At 33.6% G+C, this 27,500-nt stretch overlaps 3 protein-coding genes across 3 annotated transcripts; 1 reads left to right on the forward strand and 2 right to left on the reverse strand.

Annotated features, from left to right (window-relative positions):
- On the reverse strand, positions 1-27,500 carry LOC122581890 (laccase-12). Its single transcript, XM_043754205.1, has 9 exons — positions 27,364-27,500; positions 26,741-26,980; positions 24,546-25,475; positions 22,564-22,853; positions 2,216-2,367; positions 1,703-1,947; positions 1,498-1,626; positions 246-1,172; positions 1-131 (listed from the first exon to the last, which is right to left on the reverse strand). The coding sequence occupies exons 3-9, from the start codon at positions 24,565-24,567 to the stop codon at positions 1-3; spliced, it is 1,896 nt and encodes a 631-aa protein (XP_043610140.1). The 5' UTR covers positions 24,568-25,475; positions 26,741-26,980; positions 27,364-27,500.
- On the reverse strand, positions 11,656-12,630 carry LOC122581892 (PRA1 family protein B3-like). The gene has a single exon (XM_043754207.1). The coding sequence runs from the start codon at positions 12,548-12,550 to the stop codon at positions 11,900-11,902; it is 651 nt and encodes a 216-aa protein (XP_043610142.1). The 5' UTR covers positions 12,551-12,630; the 3' UTR covers positions 11,656-11,899.
- On the forward strand, positions 17,788-19,992 carry LOC122581891 (exocyst complex component EXO70B1-like). Its single transcript, XM_043754206.1, has one exon. It carries the CDS (start codon positions 17,969-17,971, stop codon positions 19,757-19,759), a length of 1,791 nt encoding a protein of 596 aa, XP_043610141.1. The 5' UTR covers positions 17,788-17,968; the 3' UTR covers positions 19,760-19,992.

A 27,500-nucleotide genomic window follows, 5' to 3' on the forward strand; every position in this document is an offset into this window, starting at 1 on the left:
TCAGCATCGAGGCAGATCCAGGGGAGCGGGCAGGAGTGTTTGCGATGGTCCAACTCCGTTTTTTACAATGAACGCCATTCCAAAACCCCAAGCAAGATGAGTATCAATGTGACAATGCATCAACCAAACTCCTGTTATATTTCAACTTGTATAAGTTTTCAAAATACTAATCAAAATGACATAAAAAAAAATATTACCTACTTAGTACTATATCTTTATATAAAACGGTTTTTTACTCAGCTTACCAGGATTATCAGCAACGAACCGAATGGCAGCCCATCCACCAACTGGGACGTCTATTGTGTTTCGTTGTGGTGGATCAATCAGATTAAATCTTGAAGTATCTTGAGACGGGTTAAAGTTACCAAAACCTTGTCCAACTACATAGAAATGGTACCCATGTAAATGAACTGGATGATCTTCAGTTGAGAAGATAGATGTATCTTGCAACACAATCTGAACATTAGAACCGAACTTTAGATTGTAAAGTTTTGTTCCCCTAATGGGCTGCCATAGCCCGCGTGGCACGTTGCCAGTGTAATCAAACTTCACTGGTGGTGTTGGGGGGAAATCAGTTGTGTAAATATTGGGAATCTTGTTTGTGTAAGCTTGAAGTAATGAAGCCCGTGTGGGAAGCACGAATGACACGTTGTTCATGCTAGCACCAAACCTTGTGTTATTTGGTCCTTGACAACGTGGGCCTGGAGAACAGTTGAAGAACCCGAACCCTACCGCAAAAAATAAATTTTCGTCTATTTTAGTTGGGACGTCGACTTTTCCAGGGCTTTTAATTTGGTTTGCAAATGCCATGACAGTGTCGGTGTCATTGTAGGCAGGGAGTGGTGGTAGAATTGGTTGTGAAGAGGAGGATTTGTACTCGAGAATAGCAGTGGTGGTTGTGTTGTCAAACGGCGCGTTTTGAGCAGTAGCATATGCTCTGGCAGCCATGTAGTAACTCCCAGGTTTCTGATCAGCTGTTAGCAGGACATCCGTGGTTTGACCTGGTCCGACCATGATAACATTGGTGGTAAATGGTTTAGTGTAGACTGCATCCGTGGCAACCACAGTCAGCTTGTGGTTCGCAATGGTGAAGAAAAGTTGTTGATTGAGTGCAGCGTTGATGACTCTCAAGAGGACCGTGTCACCAGAGTTCACAGAATATTTTACAGTATCTGGATTGCCAAATACACAATACACTCTTAGTCAGTAGCAACTAGCAAGTAGAGATGGCTAAATGAGTAGTCTGGCAATCTGGGTGGGTTGGATAAACTTAAAGTTTATTTTTCCATATAAGTAGTTTTCGTGTTGAGTTTGTTTAAAATTAAAAGTTATTCGACGTATTTTTACCGGCCTCTTTGGTATATTTAAAAATAATAATAAACATAATCGACCCATATATAACCAAACGGGTCAAAACTGCCACCAGGTGACTATCTAGTCAAATCCACAACCACTGGTTTAACAAACTAAGCTTAGTAGTTGGTAGTAGTAGGGAACCTTGTCTAGAACATTTGTAAAGATCACCGGGTTGACCATTGATGGTGAACGCATCGGATATGTTAGGAGCGCCACCACTGAACAAAGCTTGTTGTAGGACGCTAATGATTTCCCGGTTCCACCATTCGCCTGTGACATATGTGTTGTGAAGTGATAAGCAAAGATATAAGATAACTTAAATTACAAGACAATTGAAAATGTGTACCTAAAACAATGGGGAGTTCTAGTTTCGGTGTAGGAAAAGGGTATGAAGAACCTAACTTAGGACGGATAATTAGTGCACCATAGACTGTGGCTCTTAGCCAACGACTATGAGCATGCCACCACAACGAGCCTTCCTGGTCTTGTATGATGAACCTATATGTGTACGAGCCGCCTGGCATGATCGGACATTGGGTCACGTATTCGGGTCCATCGGCCCATGGGTTTTGCATATGTCTAAGTCCATGCCTGGAACATATAAAGCGCCCAAATGGTCAATTAACAAGTTTTATATATGTCCCAAAAAGAAATAAAAATATACGGAATAATAATAATAATAATTAATAATAATAATAAATAATAATAATAATAATAATAATAATAATAATAATAATAATAATAATAATAATAATAATAATAATAATAATAATAATAATAATAATAATAATAATAATAATAATAATGTTTATGTGACATAAAAAAATGGTAAATGAGGAGTATAAATAAATCCAAGTACCAATGAATAGTGACATTGTAACGAGCTTTGTTTGTGACTTTCACGACAACTGCATCTCCGTTACGTACATCAACAATCGGGCCAGGAAACTGCCCGTTCACAGTTATTATCCTAGTAGATTTGCATAGTCTCGACACTGTTTGTTCTTGAACCTGTTAGTTGTAGAATTAACATTAGCCAAAGAAGTAAAAATAAATCGAACTTTTAGCAGCATTTTCACTTGTTCAAAGTGACACGTGTCATGAAAAATAATTTAAGGATAAATCAGCTAGTTTATATGAGATTTGTCGTGTATAAATAAAACTTGTTGCGTACATATCAAAAATTTTCGTTGAGATAATTGTCTATTAACAATAGCAAAACACGACGAAACAACTAGTCACTAAAAAAAATTAAAACTCTATAATTAGATAGAAACAAGAACCGGAACATACATTGAACTCATAATATTTTTCTGGATTTGCATTGGCTAAGGAAATAAATGTTAAGAGTATAGCAACTAAAATGACAGAGAAAAAGGGTTTGAAATGGTTGCTGTTAGAGTAAGACTTCATTGTATGTGTTTGTGTTTTCAAGTGTGGTTTATGTTGAAATTGTTGGTGCATTTATAGTGAGATTAAGAGAGAGATTAGGTTATGACTAATCAGTAGTCAAGTGAAAAACAATACAAATGGTGTCATTTAGTCTAACTAGAAGAGGGTTTTGGTGCAACCACTAACTATAATATCAATTGTTTTATCACTTGGCATGAAGGATGATGATCTTGAAAATTTCAAACCTAACTGTTTTTTTTTTTTTTTTTTCTTGTAATGATATTCCAGGGAATGATTTTAGTGAAGATTTGGTACTAATTAGTTATTGGTACATCTCTTGTATGTCATTCAATTATATAAACGTCTACATTTCGATAAGTTGACAAAATATATCTCTACTTAATAGTTATTGATAGTTTGGGTGGTCTATAAAATCGTATAGTGTGGACCTATTTTATGTATGTACTCAAGTAATTTTCTCTTACAAATACATACCAATCTAGATCATTAAAATTTGAAGGTAAAAGACATCTAACATATATATGAGAAACCAATGGTTATGTGCATAAATGGGGTAAAATTAAGGATTTTTTTGGCAACTGAAGTAATCTTCTATCCTTTTTTTTTTTTTTTTTTTTGCCATCCTTGTAACAGAAAAACTGGATGGTTGACTGGTTGTCATTTATGCTACTTAAGACGAGATTTCAGATTAAGTCTACCAAAGTGACGGTAAATGGCAATGTTAATACTTAATACTCTTTAAATAAGTTGATAGTGAGTTTAAGATTCCTTGTGTTTTGGGTATACATAACTTTAATTTTAATATGCACTCGGCTGATAGATTACGTCAAATGTTTTTACCTACTTGAATTGAACTAATCAACAGAGAAAAGTGAAAGGAAATACTCTACATTTTTTATGGTTAAAAAATTGTCAATTATGAAAAGTACATGTTGAATTTGCAATGTGAATAGTAATATCTATATATACATATAGAGTTATATATTTGGTTAGTTGACTCACTTTATTTTTTCTCATTACCATATAATATCCAAGTTAAAAGTTAAAACTGCCATGTGTAGTGATAAGATGATCTAGAAAATGTAGTTGGTTTGTAATTGACTTGGACAATCTATCGTATAGTTTCACGACGACTCTTTCACAAAGAAATTATGATCACATGATCATATTCTATTCATGAATTTCCATGCTACATGTCTATAGTAGCAATCAAAATGAATTCTATTCTGTAGAGTAGTTTTTTTATGCTCGAGACAACTGAACAAACATGAACACTTAAATAAGCTGATTTTAGTGTTTAGTTTGTTCTTTTGTGAGATTTAACCGAAATGAATACGAGCTATCATATGAACAAATTTAAGTCACGTAAGAAAATAAGCTTTCATATTCGTTCATTTATGAAAGTAAAAGTAATATATCCGTAACGAAGTCTTACAAGTGGATACAATGTTGAAGTATTATTTCTATGGTACACGCGGATATACTAGGATATAAAATAATGAAATATACAAATGAATCTCAACAAACTACTTATTATAAATTGAACTTACAATTTGTTTTGTGTGTTCTTTGTTTAGCTTAACAAAAAAAATTTGTTTATGCATTACAAGTTATACATTATTATGAGAAAATTTTATGAGGTAATATTTAATGTATAAAATACTACTTATACTTTTTATGTAATAAGATACTAATGACAGCACTTAATATAATTATCATTTTTCCTATCTTTTTTGAAAGGTTTGGATTACTCGCTTGCAACAGGGGATCTACCTTACGTTGTTTTAACCGGGTCTGCGCTAGAGAGCCCTCTCACTCTCAATACCTAGTTGGAGGAAAAACTCTCAACAAAATAGCCGGAGAAACTCTCAAATAAATTGCCCAAAGACACGATATTTAATTGATATAAAATTCTGCCCCCTCTGCAGGACTCAAACCTGCTTCACTGGAGAACTTTATTGTGAAATTCTTTCAAATGTCTTTCCCAAGTCTCGAACTCAAGACCTCCAACATGTAAAACTAGTGCTCAACCACTGAGCTATAATGGGAAGTACTTATCATTTTCCTATCTATTATCAATCCTTATATAGTTATATATAAATTTCATAACTTAATAATATTATAGGTTTTAGGTAAAATAAAACAAGTATTAAAGTAAAACAAATAAAACAATAGGTTTTTCTTCTTTGAAAATCACCGTGCATCATGAAAATCATTTTGCATCAATTGTTTCGTGAATCTTTGTGCATCAATTTAACCATGATCTAAGGGTCAAGATCTTGTCTTATTTTATTTTACTTTAATATTTGTTTTACAATACCCAACCCCTTATATCATATTACAGGAAAAATTATTTGCTAAACCTGTGTGATACACAAGCGTAAATCTAGTAGCTACCTTAAAGACAGAATCTCAAACAACTTTACGTAAGGATGTTGGCTTAATTCACCCTTCAATCAAGGCAATAATTAGCACTAACAAGGTTTAATCAAGATAGTTTGATCTAGAGACATGTACATTACAAAAGCATCAAACCAACTAAATTCAACAAAAGCAGTTATATCTTTGGTTTGTATTTGTCAATTTAAGTACCTAATCGAAGAAGTTTGAATGAAAGCTATAGTAGTAAACATTATAAAGAAGTAGTATATATGTAACATGTATGAACCTGATATCAACAAGACAATCGGTAAAAAAATGTAAAATTCAGTTATCTTTATTGCAATGGATCTCAATTCTATACAATCAACTTTTGGAGGAGCTCTTATAAACAGGCAAACACCATAAACAATAAGGCATTAAAACAAGGAGACACAGTATATTGAGTTGGGTATGCACATACATATCTTTAGCCCACGACAAGATCACACATATTGTGTTGGACAATTTGCATCTTATTTTCATATAAATTCGTGAACATGCACAACTAAGCCTAATAATCAATCTTTTTTAACATACATTATTGCACTTGAGATAATTGGCGGATCCATAGTGTTATTAGGGGAGTCCTAGGCACCTCCTCACATTAACCCAACAAATATTGATTTATATATTTTTAAGTTTTTTAACATCTTTACTTTAGATTTTCACTAAAATAAAAAAATGGATGTTGGTTTTTTATTATCATTAGGGTAGTATATATATGTCTTGTGTACTTAAATGAAACAATATATTTGTATTTTTATGATTTTGATATGTTAATAGCATGTTTGCATAATTCAATGAAAAAATTACAATCAAATGTTTTATGTACATCTAAGTTTTTATTTAAATAAAAAGCATACCTATTTCTGTATCATATAATAATCTTACATGTAACGTAAAACTAAACCTGAATATTCTTGAATCTTACCAACCCATATGTATTATCGTCTCTACTGCCCCTTCTTAAAAAATTTCTTGGATCCGCCACTGCTTGAGATATAGATTCATAAATTTCATGCAAAATGAAGCTTAATAATCATCCCATTGGGGAATCTTGTATCTAAGATCAAGGGTGGATTATCTTCACTTCTTCATAAGTTTCTGCTACCAACAAACAAGGAATTTCATCTTGAAAATAAATGAGGAAGTTTTGTTATCTTGGTGCTCAATTGTGATAGAAAAATTTCAATAATTCCACATGATATATCATATTTTTCAAAGTGGGGTTAGTTTTTGTCTTTCATTGTTGTTTTTCGCCTCAGTTGGTTACATTGGTTATGGACTTAGAGAAAGGTGAAACATCCGAGCGACCACGTATACCACGCACCATCATAAGAAGAGATCGGGAAAGCATCCATGAGCAACTAATGGCCGATTATTTTGTTGAAGATGCAAAGTACCCTCTTTGGTATTTTAGGCGCTGGTTTCGAATGTCGAGACCGTTGTTCATGCTAATAGTTAATGAGTTGAGCTCGAGCCTATACACTGAAAGCTCGTCGAGTCGAGCTCGAGCCATAGTTAATGAGTTGTTCATGCTAAGCTCGAGCTCAGCTCGATAACACCCCTACTTGAAGCAGTTGCCTCATAAGATTTATGGATTTGACATGCGTATGTTGGCACAGCGGGATCCAACAATGACATAAATGTGCTAAATAATTCCCCTTTGTTTAGGTACTTTCAAATTCATGTTCATTCTTTGCTTTTAAAAACATTGTGTGTGTGCTAATCTTTGTTGTATTTAGGGAAATCATTGAGGATCGTGCTCCAGATTCTTCGTTTACGGTTATCGGGACACATTACAGAAAAGGGTACTACCTCGCAGACGGTACCTACCCGGAGTGGTCAATGTTTGTTAAGTCGTACTCATGCCCGCAAGATGACAACAAGAAAAAGTTCAAACAATATCAAGAAAGTGCGAGAAAGGATGTCGAGCGTGCATTTGGATCTTTTCAAAATCAATGGCATATTCTAACCCAATCGGCCATAGCTAGAAGCGTTAACCGGATTTGTCGAACCATGTACACATGTGTTATATTGCACAACATGATAGTTGAAGACTCGGGGCACACCATAAGCACACTTGATGAAGACGATTTAATCCAACCCCTATTTTTGGTCAACGTACTTTCGAGGAGAGGATGGCGGTTCACGAGCGTACCAACAGGGAGCTTCGTGACCGACATGTGCATCACGCCTTTCGTCATGATCTTATGGAGCATATATGGCGTCTACCTTCGTCATGAATTATGTTTTATATTGTTTAAGTATTTCGGATTGTTGTTTTTTGTTTTTTAAGTATTTCGGAATGTTTTTTTTTAGTTTTAGTGTCTTTTTTTTATTTTATTTAGAAATGTTGTTATTTATGTTTTAATTTTAATGAATGGTGTGTTTGATTTTAGTGTTTTATTTAGTTGTTAAATTATGAGGGATTGAATGTGTAAAGTTAGATAAAGTGTATAATTAAATAAAAGGTGGGTCAAAGACTAGTCCTGGTATAAGGTTGGATTTAGGAGGATTAGTCCTTGGATAGTTTTTTGCTGATGTAGCACTGATTAGGACTATTCCTCTTGGGGATGAGTCCTAATATAAGGCGTTGATTCATAAAGAATTTTCTTTTTAGTATTTCAACTAGATTTTAGATCCGTGTCCAACACTGGACACGGGATTTACGATATTAACAATATTAGATTTTCATACATTTAAGTCATAAAAGCTTACAATTTAAAAAAAACACGGTTTTAAGTGTTATATTTTGCAAGTTGTAGTACAATAATCATAGGTTTCTCACTGTCATTATTAGGCTAGACATATTGATGGAATTGTTTGCCGTATTCATTTCAAAAGGCACATGCTATATATAATAATTTCTCCATTATAATATATTTTGAAACAGATGTACTCATAATGTGATATTATTAGGAAAAATAATTAAGAATTAAAATATAAACATATTTGTGATCCCGAACTTGACATTCAAGTATATGTATTTAATCATGATGCGCGTTCATAACACGCATATGTTTATTTTCAATCACTTGTTCTATGATAATATGATGACAATTAGGATTGTTTTTATATTCTTTGATAACAATTAGGACTCTTCTAATATTTATTAATAAGTCATTAGGTTTTCAAATAATTTTTTGTAGAAAATATTTCATATGTTAATTTTTTTATTTAATTAAATGATTGTAAATTTTAAAAAATTCTCTCAAGTTGATGGCTAAAAATAAATATAAATTAAGTATTCAGGGCTAAAAAGTGTAAATTATTGATGGAAAACAAAAAAGTATAAATTAATGAAACTTTTTCTACAAATTAATATAAATATTAATATTAATATAATTATATATTTGGATAATGATTATTAGGATTTTTAATTTGTACTTTATCTAAATGATGATATCATCAAAAGTCAATTTGATGAAATCAAACGATGTAATTGGTTAAATAGTCATTAGTTCAACTGCCTTATAGTATATATTAAGATTAAGATTGTTTTGTTCATTGTTTTGGTGTTTCAATGGTTTTCTTTAACAATCAACTTTTTGGTGTTTCATGTAAGCATGATTACATTGTTTCAGCGGGTTGGGTCTATATCCCTTTCAATTCATGTTGAACCCAACCTGAGTTGGAGTCATCAAACCTGGTTTCGCTTCATTGACCAAAAACCAAAACGGGTTTCAACCCGAAAGTGGTTTGGTCAAAAACCGAACTTTGTACACCACTATTAATCTTGGTGCTCAATTATGATGAATATTCAAATATCTGCCAACAATTCCACATGGTATATCATTTTTTCAGCAAATGAAGCTAGCTCAACGGGTAGATGTATTCTTGTTTTTTTCACAAGTCTTGGGTTCGACTCTTAGAAGTAACAAGTCTGTGGGTTTTTTTTCCCCTGAATCACCTGTAACGGCTTATGGTCTACATTTCATAGTCTAGAGTACGTGCAGGGTTTCACCATTATACGTTAAGATGTTTCCTGATGTCAAATACTGACTAACTATTAAAAAAAATATCATTTTTTCCATAGTGGGTTCATCTTTGTCTTTCATTGTTGATCTACTGTTCTTAGCCGCATTTGGTTACATTGGTTATGTTTTAATGATATTCTCTACCAGTGAAGTTTGGGTTGGTTGATTCATAAAAAGTTTACTTTTTCATATTTCAATTTATTTATTACTTTTATTAAGGTGAATTTCCCTTTGAAATTTCGTCTCGCGATTCGCCAGCAAGAGGTTTAACATAAGTTGTCTTAATCGGGTCTATGCTAGAGAGCTCTCTTGAAGTAGAAATCCTAATTCAAATACCAAATTGGGGAAAAACCTCCTACTAATCCGCACGAAGACACGACGATTATTAAGAGTAAAAACCCTGCCCATTCAAATTTGAACTTAGGTATACCCAAGCCAAGCACTCATAGAAAGAATAACTATATCTCAAAGTTGATGGAATGAGAATTCGAACCTGAAACCTATAAATCAGCTGGAGAACTCCAAACCACTACATCCGACTCATCGTTATAACTCAAAAGTACTCTTTAGCGTTCCAGGTAAGCACGAAAATCAAAAATAAAAGAAAAAGTTGCATTATTGCTGAATCATGAGCAATTCGTATAAAATAATTGGACCCACATTCAAAGAGACTTCATTGGTAGGTAAAGTTGCTTTCACTACATATAGCCATATAGGTATGTCTTTCAGATCCGCAAGTTGTGTCGGTGCAAGATCAGCATTCAGTTTCTTAATCTCCCATCAAGGTTATGCTTTAAACAAAGGAGGTTTTAACTTCAACAAGCTAAATCCTCCTTGTTCATGGCATAATTTAATAACGACGCTACAGGTAGTCTGCAGGGATCCATCTAGGTTGATTAATTGCCTTTATCATTTGCTCATTTTTGAAACTGTAGCTCAAGGTAGCATTTGTAAAAACAGTTTTACTCTAAAACCATAAATGGCTTTTCAATTGCAGATCTCAATGATCATATTTCTAATTTACCCAATCATCAAGTAATAGTAAAAGTATACACCATAAAAACTCAAGAGTCTAGATTAAAAGGAAACTGTCTACTTCAACCCGTGAAATACCAATTCATCTAAACTTGACTTTAGAAGTCAAGGATGCAAAAAAAGAAGAAATCTATTGCAAAATAAACTTGCAGTTTCACTCCAAAGGGTAGAGCATCTAGTTATAAAACTAAATTGAGCTGATACCTGATGGCTGATACTAGAGTGTTGGGATATAGAGTCTACCATTAACCTAAATAGAGTCAATACAGGCTCATGGCAATTTTATAAGCTTAAATGAGGTAGGCCCTAGATAAATTAAGCCTTGACTGCCTTAATATAACTGTTGCATGATATCAGGACATGATTGTAAAACATCTATCACACCCTTCAGATATATCTGCATCCTAGCGAGGGATCACATTCACCCCAATTACAGCTAAATGCCCAATCTGCTAGCTTACTTATAAGCTATAAGATTTCTTTTGATCTTTGCCTAATAGTCTTCTTAAAATCCAAAATCCAACAAAGTCCCTCAGATAAAATTTACAAAACTAACATATATGTTGTATACTATAGATGAATGCATGACCAAGGGCAAAACAAGCAGCTCGATACATCTAGCATTTGGCTACTAGCCAAAACATTAGTTAATCAATTTAATAAAGTCAGCTGAATGAACTCCAAATAATTTAGCCCATGTCCAATTCTTTTTAAACTTGATTGAAACGTGCTTGCAATAATCAACAACGCAGGACCATCCAATTATGAGCCGATAAGAGCCAATCATTTTTAGGAAACTAAGTACTTGTATGCATCAACGCAGCTTTTGAAATAACAGAGCACTAATGTTGGTAAAACATTCATGAATTAATGGACTAACTAACAAGTCTTAACATAAGTTGTAATCTATACATGATTGATCTTACTTGATTGTTGATCCTTTCTTTCAAAGCAAATTGAGATTGAATAAAATTATTCATCAACAAAACTTTCCAAAACGTAGAGATCTTAAATCAATGCCAGTAACATCAACTAATTCAGCCCCAATACTAACTACAACCAGCTTGATTGAGGCCAGTATGACTTGTAGGCTGTAGCAACTCCACAAAGACAAGCTAACATGTATCAGCTATTTGGTATAAATATCCCTTCCTTTTCAAAGAACTAGAGCCTGACTAAAAATCGACAGATATATGATCCCACAGCGACCACATTCGCCTAAATCTAGGTCCAAACTAATCACATTTGTCTCAATCGTTGATTAATGTAGATCGAGATCACAAACAAATGATTACTTCGCACAACTAAAACAAGTAGCTCAAAGGATCTAACATTCATGTCATTTTTCCTAGCTACAAGCAAATTCAAGTATATATATATTCGTATATATCTGTATATCTATCACCACATTCTCCACAGCAACTGCAGCTAATATCTATTACACAACAAATGATATGAATACTGTAATTTCATTGACAGATTTTCAATTAACAAAAATTAAATGAATCAGTTACAAATAGAATTACCAGTAAATAATAATCCATACAGATTACTACTTATTAAGTAGCCAAAATTTCATAGTAATTCTATCGGATCTTTCCTTACACAATTCAATTATCTAGAAACAATAACAAAACAATGATGATAATGATACCAGATAATAACAATTCACTTCTCAGAAATCAAGTTCATATTCAAACACGCGCCATCACATCGGCAACGGCGGCGGAAGTCGCCGAGCTTCCAAACGACGAAAACAGTCCGACGCCGGCGTTCTCCTGCTCATCAAGAAACAAATCCTCCGGATCTCTAAACGCGCCGTGAACAGCAATAATACCTGACCCGATCAACGTCGCTGACATCAGCAACGATCCAACGCTCGTCAGAAACACAACGAAGATCGTAAATAGCGATAATATTCCTAAAATCTCGCGATCGGAAAACGTACGGCCGGCGATAACTACAGGCTGATCCGACGCGCGGAATAGGTAGAGGAACATCCACGCGCCGATGAGAGAAACGATGGTTAACAAGGAGAAAGGATGAGAAAAAAGCGAGAAAGCTAGAACAGCAGTTAACAAAGTTATATAGTTAACACGGAAGTAATTGTAGTTTTTCCGGATGCGTGACGTGGCATCGGAAAGTGATTCCGGTTTCGAAAACGCCGTGTAGTCGATTAGTTCGTACCACGGGCGACGGCGTTCGAAGGCGCGTCGTGTTGATTCGGTTAAGCGCGCGATGAAGGCGCGTAGGGCGGGGGAAGTGGAGATCGTGGTTGACCACGCGCCATTACCGACGGTGGCTGTTGATTGTGGATCTGAGATTGGGAGACTTTGAGAGGACATTGAGAAGAAAGGGTTTTTTTTTTTTTCTTTTTTTTTTTGGAAATTAAAGAATAAGAAGTTGACTGTAAATGGACTGGCGAGAGTATGTGTGTTTGTGTATATATACGATTGGTTATTGGTTATGGGATTGATGTATACGTAATGTGTTGTATTGCTTTTGATGTGTGATCGTGGCCATTGATTGTGAGATGGACGGTTGGGATTTGACGTGTTCTTTTATGTACGCGGTATGGTGTTTTTTACGTGGAGTAACTTTTTTTTATGAAAGTTCTAACTCTTTACAGTTTTTATGATTCATGTCCTTTGGATATATTTGATTAAAAATTTAAATCGATATAGTCCCTGGAAATTAAAAAAGGCGGCTGGTATTCCGATTACTTTTTTGGTAATTAAACATCGCTGCAAATAGTGGTGTTTTTGTCTATATCCAACTATTTGAAGCAATTATTTACAGAGGACCCGTTATTTTTTGCCAGATTTACCATTACAGACAGGGGAGCTCACACTATTTGCAACGACTATCGCTGCAAATATTATGTGTAGTCTAGATACCAAAAATGTGTAGTTGGGATATGAATCCCTTTAAAAAATCAGCTAGAGCTCCCAGGATTATAAATGACCCCTTAACATAAATATAGCTTTATATCCATGAATAATTTTTGAACGACTACTTATTTATAAGTTTCAAGTGTTTTTTAAGATCTTTTTCTTTATTTCTAACATTTTGTATGAGTTTTACACTTTTGTAGTTTTGTTGTTTTAAGAATCCTTTAAAAGTTTAAAGTTATTCACATTAACCGGTATTTCAAATTTCGTTGACCCATAATAATAATGTAAAAACCAACGTATCTCAAAAATATTATATTACATATTTTTAACGGACTCGTATCACGAGCTACCCCTATCTCTAAAGTATGTGGTCAGTTAAAAAAAGGTCGTAAAGGACCATAGATGAAAGGCTAAGCTCAATATGATAGCTATCAAACGACTCCATTTTATTAAATTTATTTTAGCTTATTAGAGTTTTAATGTTTTGTTTTAGTTTGGATTGATTACTCGGTTAAATTACGAGCATAGCAGGTATTAAATTTAACAATGATATATTCAAGAAAAATGAAAAAGATAATACTGGTGAAAAAAGATACTAATATAATAAAAAAAAATCGCGACAGTAGCCAATTTTCATTGTAATCGTATCAAAATAACCAAGTTTTTCCGGATTATCACAAAATAACCATATAAATCGCAATAATCTGTAAGAATCGCAATAAGATCATGAGAATCGCAATATCGCAAGAAGATCATAAAATCGCATAGAGATCCTGCTGAATATTGAGATTCTGTAAAAAAATATATAATTTATGTATTATTATTTTTTTGCAATTTTGTCAACAATAAATAAAAAAACACACTAGTTTATTACAAAATTCATAAATGCAAAGCTTCAGAATTTCAATAACAATGTAATTTCAATGCCTAATACAACACAACATTTGAATTTAAAAATCCCCTAAATTAACTGTTCCAAAAGGAGTTGAGTGTGATTTCGATTTTGATTGGGATTTAGATTTCCCTTTTGATTTTGATGAAGATCCATACTCTCTCAATGGAGGAAAAGATGTTTTTGATGACATGGGTGCATCACAAGTCAACCTCATATGACCACGTTCCTTGCAACGACTGCATGTTGTTGTATTCTTTTCTTCACCTTTAGACGGTATACGATCGTGGTACATAATTTAGTGAACTAGTATGTTTTTTTTTATTTATTGTTGACAAAATTGCAAAAAATAAATAATTTTTTTATATTTTTTTACATAATCTCAATATTCAAAGGATCTCTATGCGATTCTATGATCTCATTGCAATATTGCGATTCTCAAGATTTTCATTGCGATTCTCATGACTTAATGGGATTCTTGCAGATTATTGCGTTTTATATGGCTATTTTGTGATAATAAAAAAAAACTTGACTATTTTGGTAGAATCGCAACGAAAGTTATTGTTACGATTTTCTCGTAAAAAAAAAGAGGGTGATATAGGAAATGGTTAAGGATGATTTAATGGGTCGATTATCATTTAGATTGTAGATACAGATTGAGCCCAATTTACATAGGCCGTCCATTTTGAACATAGAAAATTCATTACGAACTCTATTTCAATGGATCCAAAAAGACTTCTTTAAAAACGCTTTGTGATGAGCTTGTTTCACCCAATAAAGTTCAAGTCTATCTCATTTACGTATGATTATATCTGTGAAACACTCTGAATCTAATGTCCTTAAAGACCAGGAAGCATGGTTCAATAGAGGAAACTCAGCGGAAAAGAAAAAAAAAATCATAACTACAAACATTTTCGTGTTAAATAACCGGACTTGAAAAGTCTCTCTACAAACAATCTAACAAGGATAAGCTTTTTCCGGAAAGATAATCTAAAACTCTCAAATAGCTTTGTTAATTTGTGATTGTCTTGTTTTTGGAGTTTGACGTTTGTTGGCGTCTTGGTCGGTTTTGGAGTGTAACTAGGTATATTTTGGTTGACGGGTGTTGTCTTTAATTTTAGCCGTTTATACTATTTTCATGTGTTGGATTTCATCGAAGCTTCTATTGGGAGTTGGGACAGTAGGTTAGTTAATAATTAATTAATTGCAAAAATTTAAATATAGAATCTTAGCAAAGGGAATGGATCACACATACATCCGAGTTTAACAACAATCACATGTGTCGATGAAAACGAAATGAATGTCGTCCTTCAACTTGACCAGCAACAAAAATCTCGATGGGCTAGTTGGGCTTTCATTTGGGCCCGAGTCTTACGTTATTTTGGGACATATGATCTTCAGGATATTGGGGCAATGCCACAATGGGGCTCTCGCTTTTGTTAAAATCAAATACCAGAAGTAAAAAATGGGAAATGATTAAATGAAGCGACTTTCAGTCGTATACTCGTATTTAATTTATGATGGTATATCATTTTAAGATTTTGTTACACATAGTCTTTAGGGATACGATTAAAACACATTGAAATACTGATTACAAAATTGATTATCCCATAAAAATAATTTTCAACCACAATATATATATATATATACTAGGTATTTTCACCCGCGCGATGCGCGGCTTTTGTATTGATTTTTTAAAACTTTCAATATTGGCATCGATAACCAACAAAATTCGCTTTTGCTAGTGTGGTGTTGTTGCATTGTTTGTTTTTACGGAGACGTGAATAGAAAATATTTATAAGAATTAGACCTAATTCTTGCTATGTACCACCGAAAAAATAGAACAATCTACCAAATAAGAAAATATAAATTATCTAACTTTTGACATGATCAAGAACTGAAAAACAAAATTTATAGGCTTAAAATCGCTATGAACAACAAAAGAATAAATCTTAAGAGAAAATAAAATTAAAATAGGTTAAATAAATCAAACTAAAAACAATAATGATCTTAGTTGGTGAGAGGCTTGCAATTGTAAATGAAAATATAATGTCTTCTTTAACTCAACCGTAAGACCATGTGTTAATTATACTTGAACCAAAAGTTAAAGAAAATAAATGGAGTACGTATAAATATAATTGCTATATAATCAAAATAAAAATAACAACGAACATCTTTAACAAATTTAAAAAAGAATAAATAAAGTTGTAGGTTTTAAAAAAGTGAATATTGCGTGATGATTTTGTGATATGTATAAAATATTTAAAGATTTTATAAAGATTTATTAGAGATATATTTTTTTTAATAATATAAAATATTATATTGTAAAAATAATATGAAAATGCCACATAGGATAAATCATACATGGCAATTTATTAGCTTAGCTTTGGATTTGAAGAGTGATTTAGTGACATGTTAACCGGTGGGTTAAGGTTATCTAAAATGGGTGAGTTTTTTTACTTAATAAATTTAATAGTTAAAAACTTAATTAATTAATTAAATTTCATGTTACTTTCTTTAGTTAATAAACAAAAATAACTGACAATTACATATATTTTACTTAATATATAAAGACATTCTTAATATATTCGGTCACTTAATATACTCAGCACTTAATGACTAAAAGAAAAAACAGGTCACGAGTCTTTGACTCAAATATAACAAATCTAACGGAACCCTTTTTCTAACCGACCTAGATATATAATTTAGTTAGATTTAAACTTAGAGACCTTTTTTATCTATATAAATCTCGCTATTCGCATAAAAGTTAAAGCACAAAGTGCACGACAATATATGAAAAAGACCAACTGGGGATGTTTTTTTTAGTGATATGACCACAGGATGTATGATTCCCGTTAAATGATGTCCATTTGAAAGGGAAAAATTAAATCGGCAACTTGTTTTTTTTAATCCTTACATAATTACATGTGTGTGTTTTGACTTAATCAGATTTTATATTATATATTGATCTGTCCTTTCACCTATAACTTAGAATTTGTATTTCATGCACAAGACAAATCATTTTAAAGTCAATAAAAATAAAGAAAAATATAGCAATAGAAAAGCCAATGAGTGGCCTCATGGGCTTTGTTGTCTGCACATCGTTTTGTTTTCCAGTAAACCATTTTCCCAACAATTTCCTTTTATTGTGTAAATATACAATAGGAAAATGATAAATCCTTTTAAAAATTTTCTTAATATATTTACTTGTTAACACATATAATCCACTAATTCTCTTTCATAATTTCACCATCTGATTTTCCATATATCACGATCCTATTAATTAGGAGAAGTTTTAGACTAAACAATTAGAAGGATTGATCGTTAATTTATACAATATACTTATATACTCATTTACACTCAACTCTCTCTGCTCTACAATCATACACTCAACAAGTTGAATACAGTACTTTTTTTAACAGACTTTTCCATTTAAATAAAGTAAAAGCTTCTATGTTTTGAATTATTTTCCTTCCTCCTACTACTACTACTACTATTTGTTTATTTAATTTTTTTGTTTCTTCTTTTATTGTGTAATCTAATGCACTTTCTACTAAACTAAAGTAATAAAAATTGATAGTAAAACAACATATTCAGTATTTTTATAAAGTTGATTGGTGTTTGCTTTCTATCCATATAAGGTCGAATTTGACTGCTTTGTAAAAAGTCCATGTTGACCAATCAAAAATTACGAAACGCTTTAAATTAAAACATTAGGCTAAAGTAGTTGTTCACTTGTTGTAGATTATACGTCAATTCCAATCTAGCCTTCTTCCTCCCCCTTTCCTATACCACCAAATCCTTCACTGTTTTCCCCATTATTACCGCGTTTTTTCCTTTACAGATTTCCTATATTTCCACACCTACAAAATCATTCAATTCAAACACAACTCTCACTCACACACACAACACACACCCTTTAATTATTTCACTTAATTATTCCAAAATATTCATCATAATTCATACATCTTACATATATGGCTGAAAATAACGGCGAAGAAAAACTCTTAGCCGTGGCTCGACACATAGCTAAATCTTTAGGCCACACAGATAACACCATGGCTCATGATATCCTCCAAATTTTCTCAAACTTTGATGGCAGATTCAAAGAAAAACTTCATTCTAGCCATATGAATCCTGATCAAACTTTTAACATGTTACACCAACGTATATCCAAATACTTGACCGTTGACCAACCCATTTGGTCTAATTACTCAAGTGATGTTTCATTGTTTTTAAACTCCATCGACGAGTTGACCGTCTTTGTTCGTGAGAATTCGGATAGTTCGTGTATTGAACGAGCCGAAAATTTGTTACAACAATGTATGTTTCGGTTAGAAGACGAATTCAAAACGTTGTTGGAACAAGGTGGTGGTGATCAAGAAGATCCCAACTCTGATACCATGGAAGAAAATTTTGATGAGTTTGATGATGTCCCGGTAGCGCGTCAGGTGACAGATTATGATGTCATCATTGACGCGCTACCGTCCGGGACAATTAAAGATTTGCATGATATCATGAAACGTATGGTGGGGTCGGGGTACGGAAAAGAGTGTTCTTTAGCTTATAGTGATTCGAGAAGGGATTTTATAAATGAGAGCCTTTCGAGATTAGGGGTAATTGATTCGGGGAATTTAGTTAATGATGATAATATTGTGGAAATCGAGAAATGGGCTAAAGCGATAAAAATGGCGGTCAAAGTGTTTTATCCTAGTGAAAGACGGTTATGTGACCGTGTGTTTGGTTACTCGCCTACAACAGCTGAAGCTGCTGATATGTCGTTTATGGATGTTTGTCGGGTGTCAGTAATGGAGCTGTTGAATTTCGCGAATGGGATCGCGATGGGGAGTAGAGCGCCTGATAGGCTGTTTAAGATTTTGGATGTGTATGAAGTTGTGAAGGACTTGTTGCCCGAATTCGAGGTGTTATTTTCTGATCAGTATTGTTTGTTTTTGAGAAATGAAGCTGTAAGTGTTTGGAAGAGATTACGTGAATCGATTAAGGGTGTTTTTGTGGAATTAGAGAATTTAATTCGTCGTGATCCGGTTAAGTCGGCTGTACCTGGTGGTGGGCTTCATCCGATTACTCGTTATGTGGTGAATTATCTTAGTGCTGCTTGTTCTAGACCGATTCTTGAACAAGTTTTTGATGACGATTCAGACCGCTCTGTAGGGGTAGAGTCATCATCGTTATCAACTCAAGTCGCGTGGATTATGGAAGTCTTGGAAGGAAATTTGGAGTCGAAATCCAAGGTTTATAGAGACCCTGCATTGTCATCCGTGTTTATGATGAATAACGGGCGATACATTGCTAAAAAGATCAAAGATGATAAAATGGGCTTGATTTTAGGAGACGATTGGATCCGAAAACAGAAATCAAAAGTGAGGCAACATCATGTCAATTACCAAAGAAACTCATGGCACAAAATCCTCAACACTTTGAAACTTGACAATAGTAACTTGCCCTCAAATGTTGCTTCAAAATCTTTAAAGGATAAGCTTAAGCTCTTCAATTCGCAATTTGAAGACACTTGTAGAACTCAATCCACTTGGGCAATATTTGATGAGCAATTGAGAGAGGAATTGAAGATTTCGGTTGCTGGAACTCTGCTTCCAGCTTACAGAAACTTTCTTGGAAGATTTCATAATATTCAAGATATTGGTAAATATGCAGATAAACATGTCAAGTTCACTATAGAAGACGTTGAGGTTCGGATTGATCGTGACTTGTTTCAGGCAACAGCAATTTCAGGGAGTAGCCGGAAGTGAAATTTGAACTAGTGAATGAATGTCCAAGTGTATTGTAGATTGTAATTGTACAATGTAATCAAGTTAGTTTATGGAAGTTTTTGGCCAGTTGTAATGGTTAAGTTATATATGGTTTGGATGGTTCTTGTGGAAACTTCCAAGTTTTAACCGGCACCATATAAACTGAAACCAAAAACATGAAGTCGGATTTTGGGTTCGATTATCTTGGTATATATGAATTCATTTTATGGGTTTGGGCTGAGCGCGATTTTGGTGTAACCCTGACCCAATTGGCCAAAATCCAACCCGGGATCCCTGATCCTCGTGGAGATACGAACGAGTCATGAAAACTTACTGTTAAAAGTTCTGTAGCCTGCCAGGCGCGAAGGTGATTACATTTACAGTCCGGGTAAGGGACGAGGCTGAAATATGGATACATCATACGTTTCCCTAATTCGCCCGTTGGCAACCCTACCACCAAATTGATTGATTGACCGATTCCACAATTTGAGCGATATGCAACTTGCAGACACAATAGCATCCAATCAACTGAAAATGATTGAAAAGGAATAGTTTTGATACCATTTCTTACGCCAATGAAACCTGTTGATTGCGATTAGCCGATTACCTACGAACAATGGTTAATGGGTTCAAATAGAAGACCAAGTTTAAGTCAATCTAGAAAATAATATTAGAAACACAAGTTCACTGTCATATGAATAACAAATTGGATAATAATATTAGAAACACAAATTCACATTTATCATAAGACCACCATTCCTTTATAAGAAATGACAATTTCCAAAACAATAGGTTTGTAGGAACTTGTTCAAGACATTGTTTTGGATCTAATCATTTCTAATTGGGAGATATCAAGGCCTAATCTAAACTGCTTTACTTTCAAAATTTGGAAACAACTTTATCCGGTGTGATTCAAGCGACTGATAATTTTTCGCAGAAGGGTTTTGGTAATGTAACGGTAAGCAGCTTCACTCGGATGAATGCTATCGAAAAACAAGTAGTTTGAAGGGTTTGTGCACAGTGGAGTAAAAGCTGTGCATATTGGTCCTGCCTCCAAATAGCCTGTTCCACAGCATCCCACTTTTGTTTCGGTAAATCCTGCAAAAATAACATATGATGGGATCTTTAATTCAGTGGTAAAATTGTACTCGTATTGTTCTTTGTAACAGCAAATAACTCTATTATTTTTGTATTAATTAGTAATAAATTTAGTTTAGAGTATAAAAACTCATTAAACCCATTATAAATAGACTCATTTCTTTCCCTTATCTCGGCTAGCTCGTATGAGTAACGACTCGATATGTTTAAACGAGCTTTTAATCAAACTGGTACCATTATCATATCAAAATAGACATATATGTACATTAAAATGCTACACTATCATATCAAAATAGACAACTCAAAAAAGTTTCTTATTGTTGTATGACATTTTTCTTTATGCACTTTTCTTAAGCAATTTTACAATTTGGCATTTATGTAAAATTGGTAAGAACTTAAATAAGTTGATTCTTTACATTACAAACTAGTATAAAGAACTTACCATGTTTTCGTGGATTTCGCATCATCTCCATCACCGGAGTGTATATATCAGCATATACAATCAAGCTTTCATCAAGGGAAGTTTGAATATGGCCTAAGAGTTTCACGAGCTTCTTATTGTATATTTGTGCATCCAAGTTCTGACTCTTTATACATTTTCTTGTGAATCGGGTCGCCATTTGGATCGGCAAACAACCCATTGGTGGTAGCCCCGAAACCACCATTGTTCGACATCCAAGTTTGTAGAGCTCCTGTCATCGATGACAAAACCTATTACTCCTATTATTAATCGTCTCATTAATTACAATCAAACGTTTCTTTTAAATACGTATAAGATTTTCTTAATAGTGGGTATGTATTCGATATTAGGGGACACTTCACCATACAATGGTAAAGCTTTGCACGTACTCTAGACTACAAGGTGTATACCGTGAGCGTTACATGTGATTCAGAAAACAACCCATAGACTTATCACTCCAGAGAACGAACCCAAAACCTGTAGAAATAACCAGAGATGCCTCTACCAATTGGGTTGACTTCATTTGCTAAATAAAATATATTAACTAGAAGACTTAACTTGTGATTCAATACAATAACCAACAAGGTTGAATTAAGTGGTTAATACTCTGAAGATAGAGTCAAGGATTATATCCTCATGTCTTACAAGGCCGAAAGTCCTAATTTATCTTAAAACCAGGAAGCAGTCTCTCTACACCGTCGTCGTGGTAGGGGTAAGGCACTAAGGTTGTATACATTCTAACCTTCTATACACTGTCGGAGTATTGAGACCAAAAACCCATAAAATACGACATTGGTTGTTACTTATGATTCAATACAGTCAATTTAGCCTTTTAAAAACATTTATTAATTAAAATTCTTTTTATGAAAAGCAAGTCTGAATAAAATAAAGGCATATGATTCTTTTTTTTCGATATCCTTAACAGTAATCATTGACAAAACCCAATTACTTAGTATTTGGTTTGAACATATGGATGGAAATGGATTTGGCTTTGAAAAAATATAAATTTTGTATTGTAAAAAATTATATGACAGAAAAAAAAAATATAGTTCTTTATCAAAATTTTACAATGATAGTCTTAAAGGTAATACAAAATGATTTTGGACCTTCTATTAATGTTTTTTATCATATTTTTACTAATCGATTATCAGGGAACCTTCAACCAAACACCATCAATTTAGCACCTTATTATCATTATTACTCGTAAAATATATGTAAGCTATAAAAATAGAGAAAGCAACAGTACATTGATGAAGTAGTGCAGCTTCTTCAATACATAATCCTGGTAATCACCAATAGCAAAATCACTTGTTCTTGTACGTAGACCATAATAGCTAATGGTGAAATCATTTGTTCCAGCATTAATTGACACTAATGCCCCTTGAATAATTCTTTTTGCTTCTTCTACCCCCACAGCTTTCTTCAACCTTTTAATATACTCTTTAAAGTGTTTCATCTGTCTAGACACTGGAATCACTCGAGAAAGTTGAGATGTAATATCATCATATCCCGATCCGGCTGAAGCAAAGTTGACTCCTGTCCGGATATCATAATCGGTTAGATTTGGTTGCAAGTATGGAGGAATAATGTCCTTTATTCCTAACAAGGACACCCAAAAATCGGGAACAAGTTTTCCATTTGAAAACCGGCCCGTGGCAATTTGGCCAGGGAAATTGTGTCCGTATGGCGGGTGATCAGCTCTAAATGGGGTATCTATGTAGTTATTGTTGCCTGAATCCACGGTTGAGTCGCCAAAAACGAGCACAGATGTGAATAAGTTTGTTATGTTTTGGGCTGATAAAACTGTGGAGACTTTGAGAAATAGAATGAAGAGAAAGATGGTGAAAGCCATGGATGAATTCTTAGGAGTTTTTTTTGGCATGCAAAATGAATGTATGTATGTGTATATATTTATTACAAGGACTATTACATTAATTGTGTATATGAAATATTTTATATTTATAATGTTACTTTATCGGTTTTTTGTAATAAATACAATATTTGATTACACATATAAAGTAAGTTTGGTTTAATTTTAGTGTTGCAAAAAAATCAAAATTGTGATAAAATGATATAAGATTTATAGAGCAAGATATTACATTACCAATATTTTAGTACTTTATTATCAATGACAATAAATATTTAAATTGATCATTCATCGGAAAAGAAATGGTTCAAAACGAAAATGCTACCTATAATTTGTTATCACATGGTACATATATTGTATCAAAAGATAATAAATATGGCAAAAATAGTATGTAAATAAAACTCATTCAGTCCTTTGAAATACGAAACGTATGGTTCCAAAACATAGCAGAAACCAAAATTAAAAATGTTGCCATTGTTTTGACCCATTACCAAACGTCCAAACCCAGGCCATCTAAAACGTTTATGCATTTTTAGTTTTTAATGCTATTTTTGACCCGTTATCATGATACTCAACCGTCCAATTTCACTAAATTACCATCACCATTTTCAGTTTTTCACCCGTTCACTAAATTGAGATGGGCTAAATGTGGCCTCTCATAAAACCAATATAAATGGCTCAGAAGTGAAACAGGTCAAACTGTAAACGTGTAGTTGACTTGATTATGAGGGATTGGTTCCTATGGAAGCATATAAAACATTCAAATACAAATCTATCACTTTATTTTAACCATTTTCTTATCAGTCATTCAGTCTATCCTTTGAAATACGACACGTATGGTTCCAAAACATAAAAGAAACCAAAATTAAAAATGTTGCCATTGTTTTGACCCATTACCAAACCCAGCCCATCTATAAGGTTTATGCATTTTTAGTTTTTAACGTGATTTTTGACCCATTATCATGATACTCAACCGTCCAATTTCACTAAATTACCATCACCATTTTCAGTTTTTCACCCGTTCACTAAATTGAGATGGGCTAATGTGGCCTCTCATAAAACCAATATAAATGGCTCAGAAGTGAAACAGGTCAAACTGTAAACGTGTAGTTGACTTGATTATGAGGGGTTGTTTACTATGGAAGCATATAACATTCAAATACAAATCTATCACTTTATTTTAACCATTTTCTTATCAGTCATTCAATCTATCCTTTCAATCTATATATAATTATATGTGTGTGTGTGTGTGTGTGTGTGTGGGCTGCCAGTCATGTAGTGATTATAAGAGATAAGCATGCATTAAAAAAAAAATTAAAAATGATAAACTCTAGTAAAGAAACTCGATGCAATAAAATTACCTGTGTGGACGATGTGCAGCATTAGGTAACTGAGCTAGAAACCGAAACATAGCATGCATCTTGCTTCTTCTTTTTCAATTCCTTAGTATCAGCATCTGCTCTTCTTTGGTCTCTTTCATTTCATTCACCTCTTGTTGAAATTCATTGATACAGGCCTTCAAATGTTGTACTTGACTACTTGAGAATCTTGTGAAGAAAAAGATCATTTCTCCTTGACCGTAATAACTAAAGGCTTGAAAAGCATTCCATGTTTCTGCTCTGTTTGTTATTTTGTAAGAGACATCGCTATGAAGTAGGCCAACTGATCGTTTTTCTGGACTTATTTCAGCTGGTAAAACTGGATAAAAACTTTATAAAAGCTACAAATATAAACCACAGCAATGAGTATCTGTACAAAACATGTATGTATATGTACAACACATTTGTTTGCAGTTAGGCATTCCTATGAATGTATATACAAGAACATTCATCAATATGCTATGTCACGTTGATCTTTGACCTGGACCCAGGTTTAGGCCTAATCATGTTCAGTTGCCCTAAACACCACTGAGCAATTTGTTGTGCCTTAACCAGCCTCAAACATGCCCTACTCGCCAGCTTTTTTCTTCAATCCTAGCCAACACTGGTCCCAGACCTGTGCCTTTTGTGCATTTTGAGCTCAAATTAAGATACCATCTCTTTATATAGGAAAGGCATGTGAAATGATGCAATTTGCTCATTCAAAAGCACAACAAATGATTGTATTTCATGAAGATCCAAATGAACACCAGTAAAAAGACCACAATCGAAGGGTAGTGATAATGAGAATTACAGACTTCATGAAACCAAGTAGAAGATCAAGCATGCTTGAACATTTTCATGCTAAGCCAGTAAAAGTATACGGCAACCACAATAACTGGAAGTGTCAAAGGTACCAAGATGCAATAATACCTGTTGCATACAAGACAAACATCAGAAACATGCTCTAAAATTTTGGCAACTGTGTTAGTTATATCATTTAGATAATCGAAGTAGAGAAATAAAAGGGGCGAAACACCCAGACAATGATCAACTGTGGTAACAGAATCTAGATATATATTTAATACAAAGATATTAAAAGCAGTTTAATGGAGTTACATTTTCTATCGAGTGTTTTTAAGTCAATTTCTCAACTAATATTTGGTTACAAAAGTAAAACATTTGTCAAGCTAAAAAGAGCAGAAGTTGATTGACTGATTATCAAAACGATTATCACTAATTCAACTTGTTCAAGAGCAAGAGCATGATGTTGAAGCTATTCCAAAGACACTTAGTGTAGCAATGGCATGTTCATATGCATGTTAGCAGATGTTTTGCATTTGTGATAAAGTAAGCACAGTCAAGCTCAGGTCTCTTGAGACCCAATCCTTGGATAAGACTTATACTATGATAGAGTAAGCTAGATGTTGGGTATAGGCTGTGCAAACTAGCTTGTTCTGTTGTAATCTACATGCATCATGTTGCATGTTAACTAGTGTGGTATTTCAGCCATACTACTTGTACTAAACAGTTGGGTGTTGTTATAAATTCACAGGTATATAACCTTTACCCCAAAAAAACAAGATCTGGCTCACACAATCCTTGGCTAGCCTTATACTAGCTTGGTTCCTATAAACTTGAGCCTTGGAACCTTGGCTTATTTCATAAGGGCTCATGTATAAGTACAAACAGAGCCTCGATATAAGCTAACTGACAACTTACAACTCGAACTCCCAATAAGACCAAGGTAGTAGACATAAATACATAATAGATAAAATTACACCACAGATAAAAAAAGGCTAGTGGGGTTATTGAAGCTTATTTAGGGCTGCCAATCCAGAAAAAGGCTCTAACTTCGCCTCTACAGATAAACAATCTGGCTAGACTCCATTAGGAATACCAGGCATTCGAACATTATTCTAGATCACCATATTATATCGCTCAATAAGGTTCTCAACCATCAGAAACCAAGTATAAGAAAATGGGACATGGGCTTTGATTGCTACTTCAATGGTTATCCTTATATCAACGACAAATTACTTTCTGTCCAACTAAAATCTGATCAAAAACTTAAAACTAACAAGAATTCATTTGATAATTCTAATTAAAACCGATAGAACAACACTATGCACTCTCCTTTGCAAAAAAAAAAAAAGGATGTGTTTGATGAAACTAGGGGGATCGTTCAACACTCATACCCGTCATTTTGTATTGCAAAAATAATTGCATCATCTGAAGGAGGGAGTAGCTTTGATATAATTCCAGTATAAAGAAAACCACCAAAGAAAGAAAAGCCAAATACAATGAAGAAGCCACCCCATAATACCCTTTCGTTGGCTTTTATGAACCGTGAAATCATCGGCTTATCTTCAAATAATCATCTAAAACTAAAACAAAAACATCTGCAATTCTTTCAATCAAAACCAACAGCTTACTTCCTGACATTAAAAAACAACCAAACATATGTGAAAACTTACTAAGATCGATCAACCAAAATAGAAATGTAATTTAATTATGTTCATATATTATCAAAAGAGTATATAACCAGGGGTGACGCCCTTTTACCGAAATATTAAATATATCATTAAATCCGTATGCATTAAACTACAATCACTTTATTTTTTTATTCTTTTGGTTTATTTTTATTCAGCTAATAATAACTTATATTATAGTTTAATTCGCCTATTTGAGAGAAAGTAATGCGATAAATTACTGAAGACACATAGGGGGTTCTATATACTATTTTACAATCATTATTATGTTTATTTAACAACAATTTCGATTAAAATAAGAAGCTGTAAGAAAACAAAGTTACTGTTACCGAAAACGAGCGAAAACCGGTCGAGAGATGACGGAGGAGCACCGGTCGGAGAAATCGGAAGATGAGATGTCTAAGTGTTAGCTAGGGATTGGATGATGTCAGTGTGCAAATATGCCTTGCACGTGATACTAGTCCAA

The sequence above is a fragment of the Erigeron canadensis genome, chromosome 9, assembly GCF_010389155.1.
Source record: "Erigeron canadensis isolate Cc75 chromosome 9, C_canadensis_v1, whole genome shotgun sequence".
Taxonomy (NCBI): domain Eukaryota; kingdom Viridiplantae; phylum Streptophyta; class Magnoliopsida; order Asterales; family Asteraceae; genus Erigeron; species Erigeron canadensis.

Excerpts from the sequence above, each read along its gene's own strand:
- LOC122581892 (XM_043754207.1), bottom strand. The coding sequence starts at position 12,550 with ATGTCCTCTCAAAGTCTCCCAATCTCAGATCCACAATCAACAGCCACC.
- LOC122581891 (XM_043754206.1), top strand. The coding sequence starts at position 17,969 with ATGGCTGAAAATAACGGCGAAGAAAAACTCTTAGCCGTGGCTCGACAC.
- LOC122581890 (XM_043754205.1), bottom strand. The coding sequence starts at position 24,567 with ATGCTGCACATCGTCCACACAG. Across the intron at positions 1,173-1,497 it reads TTACAAATGTTCTAGACAAG|ATACTGTAAAATATTCTGTG; the intron begins GTTCCCTACTAC and ends TTGGCAATCCAG. Across the intron at positions 132-245 it reads GTTCGTTGCTGATAATCCTG|GAGTTTGGTTGATGCATTGT; the intron begins GTAAGCTGAGTA and ends GAAATATAACAG.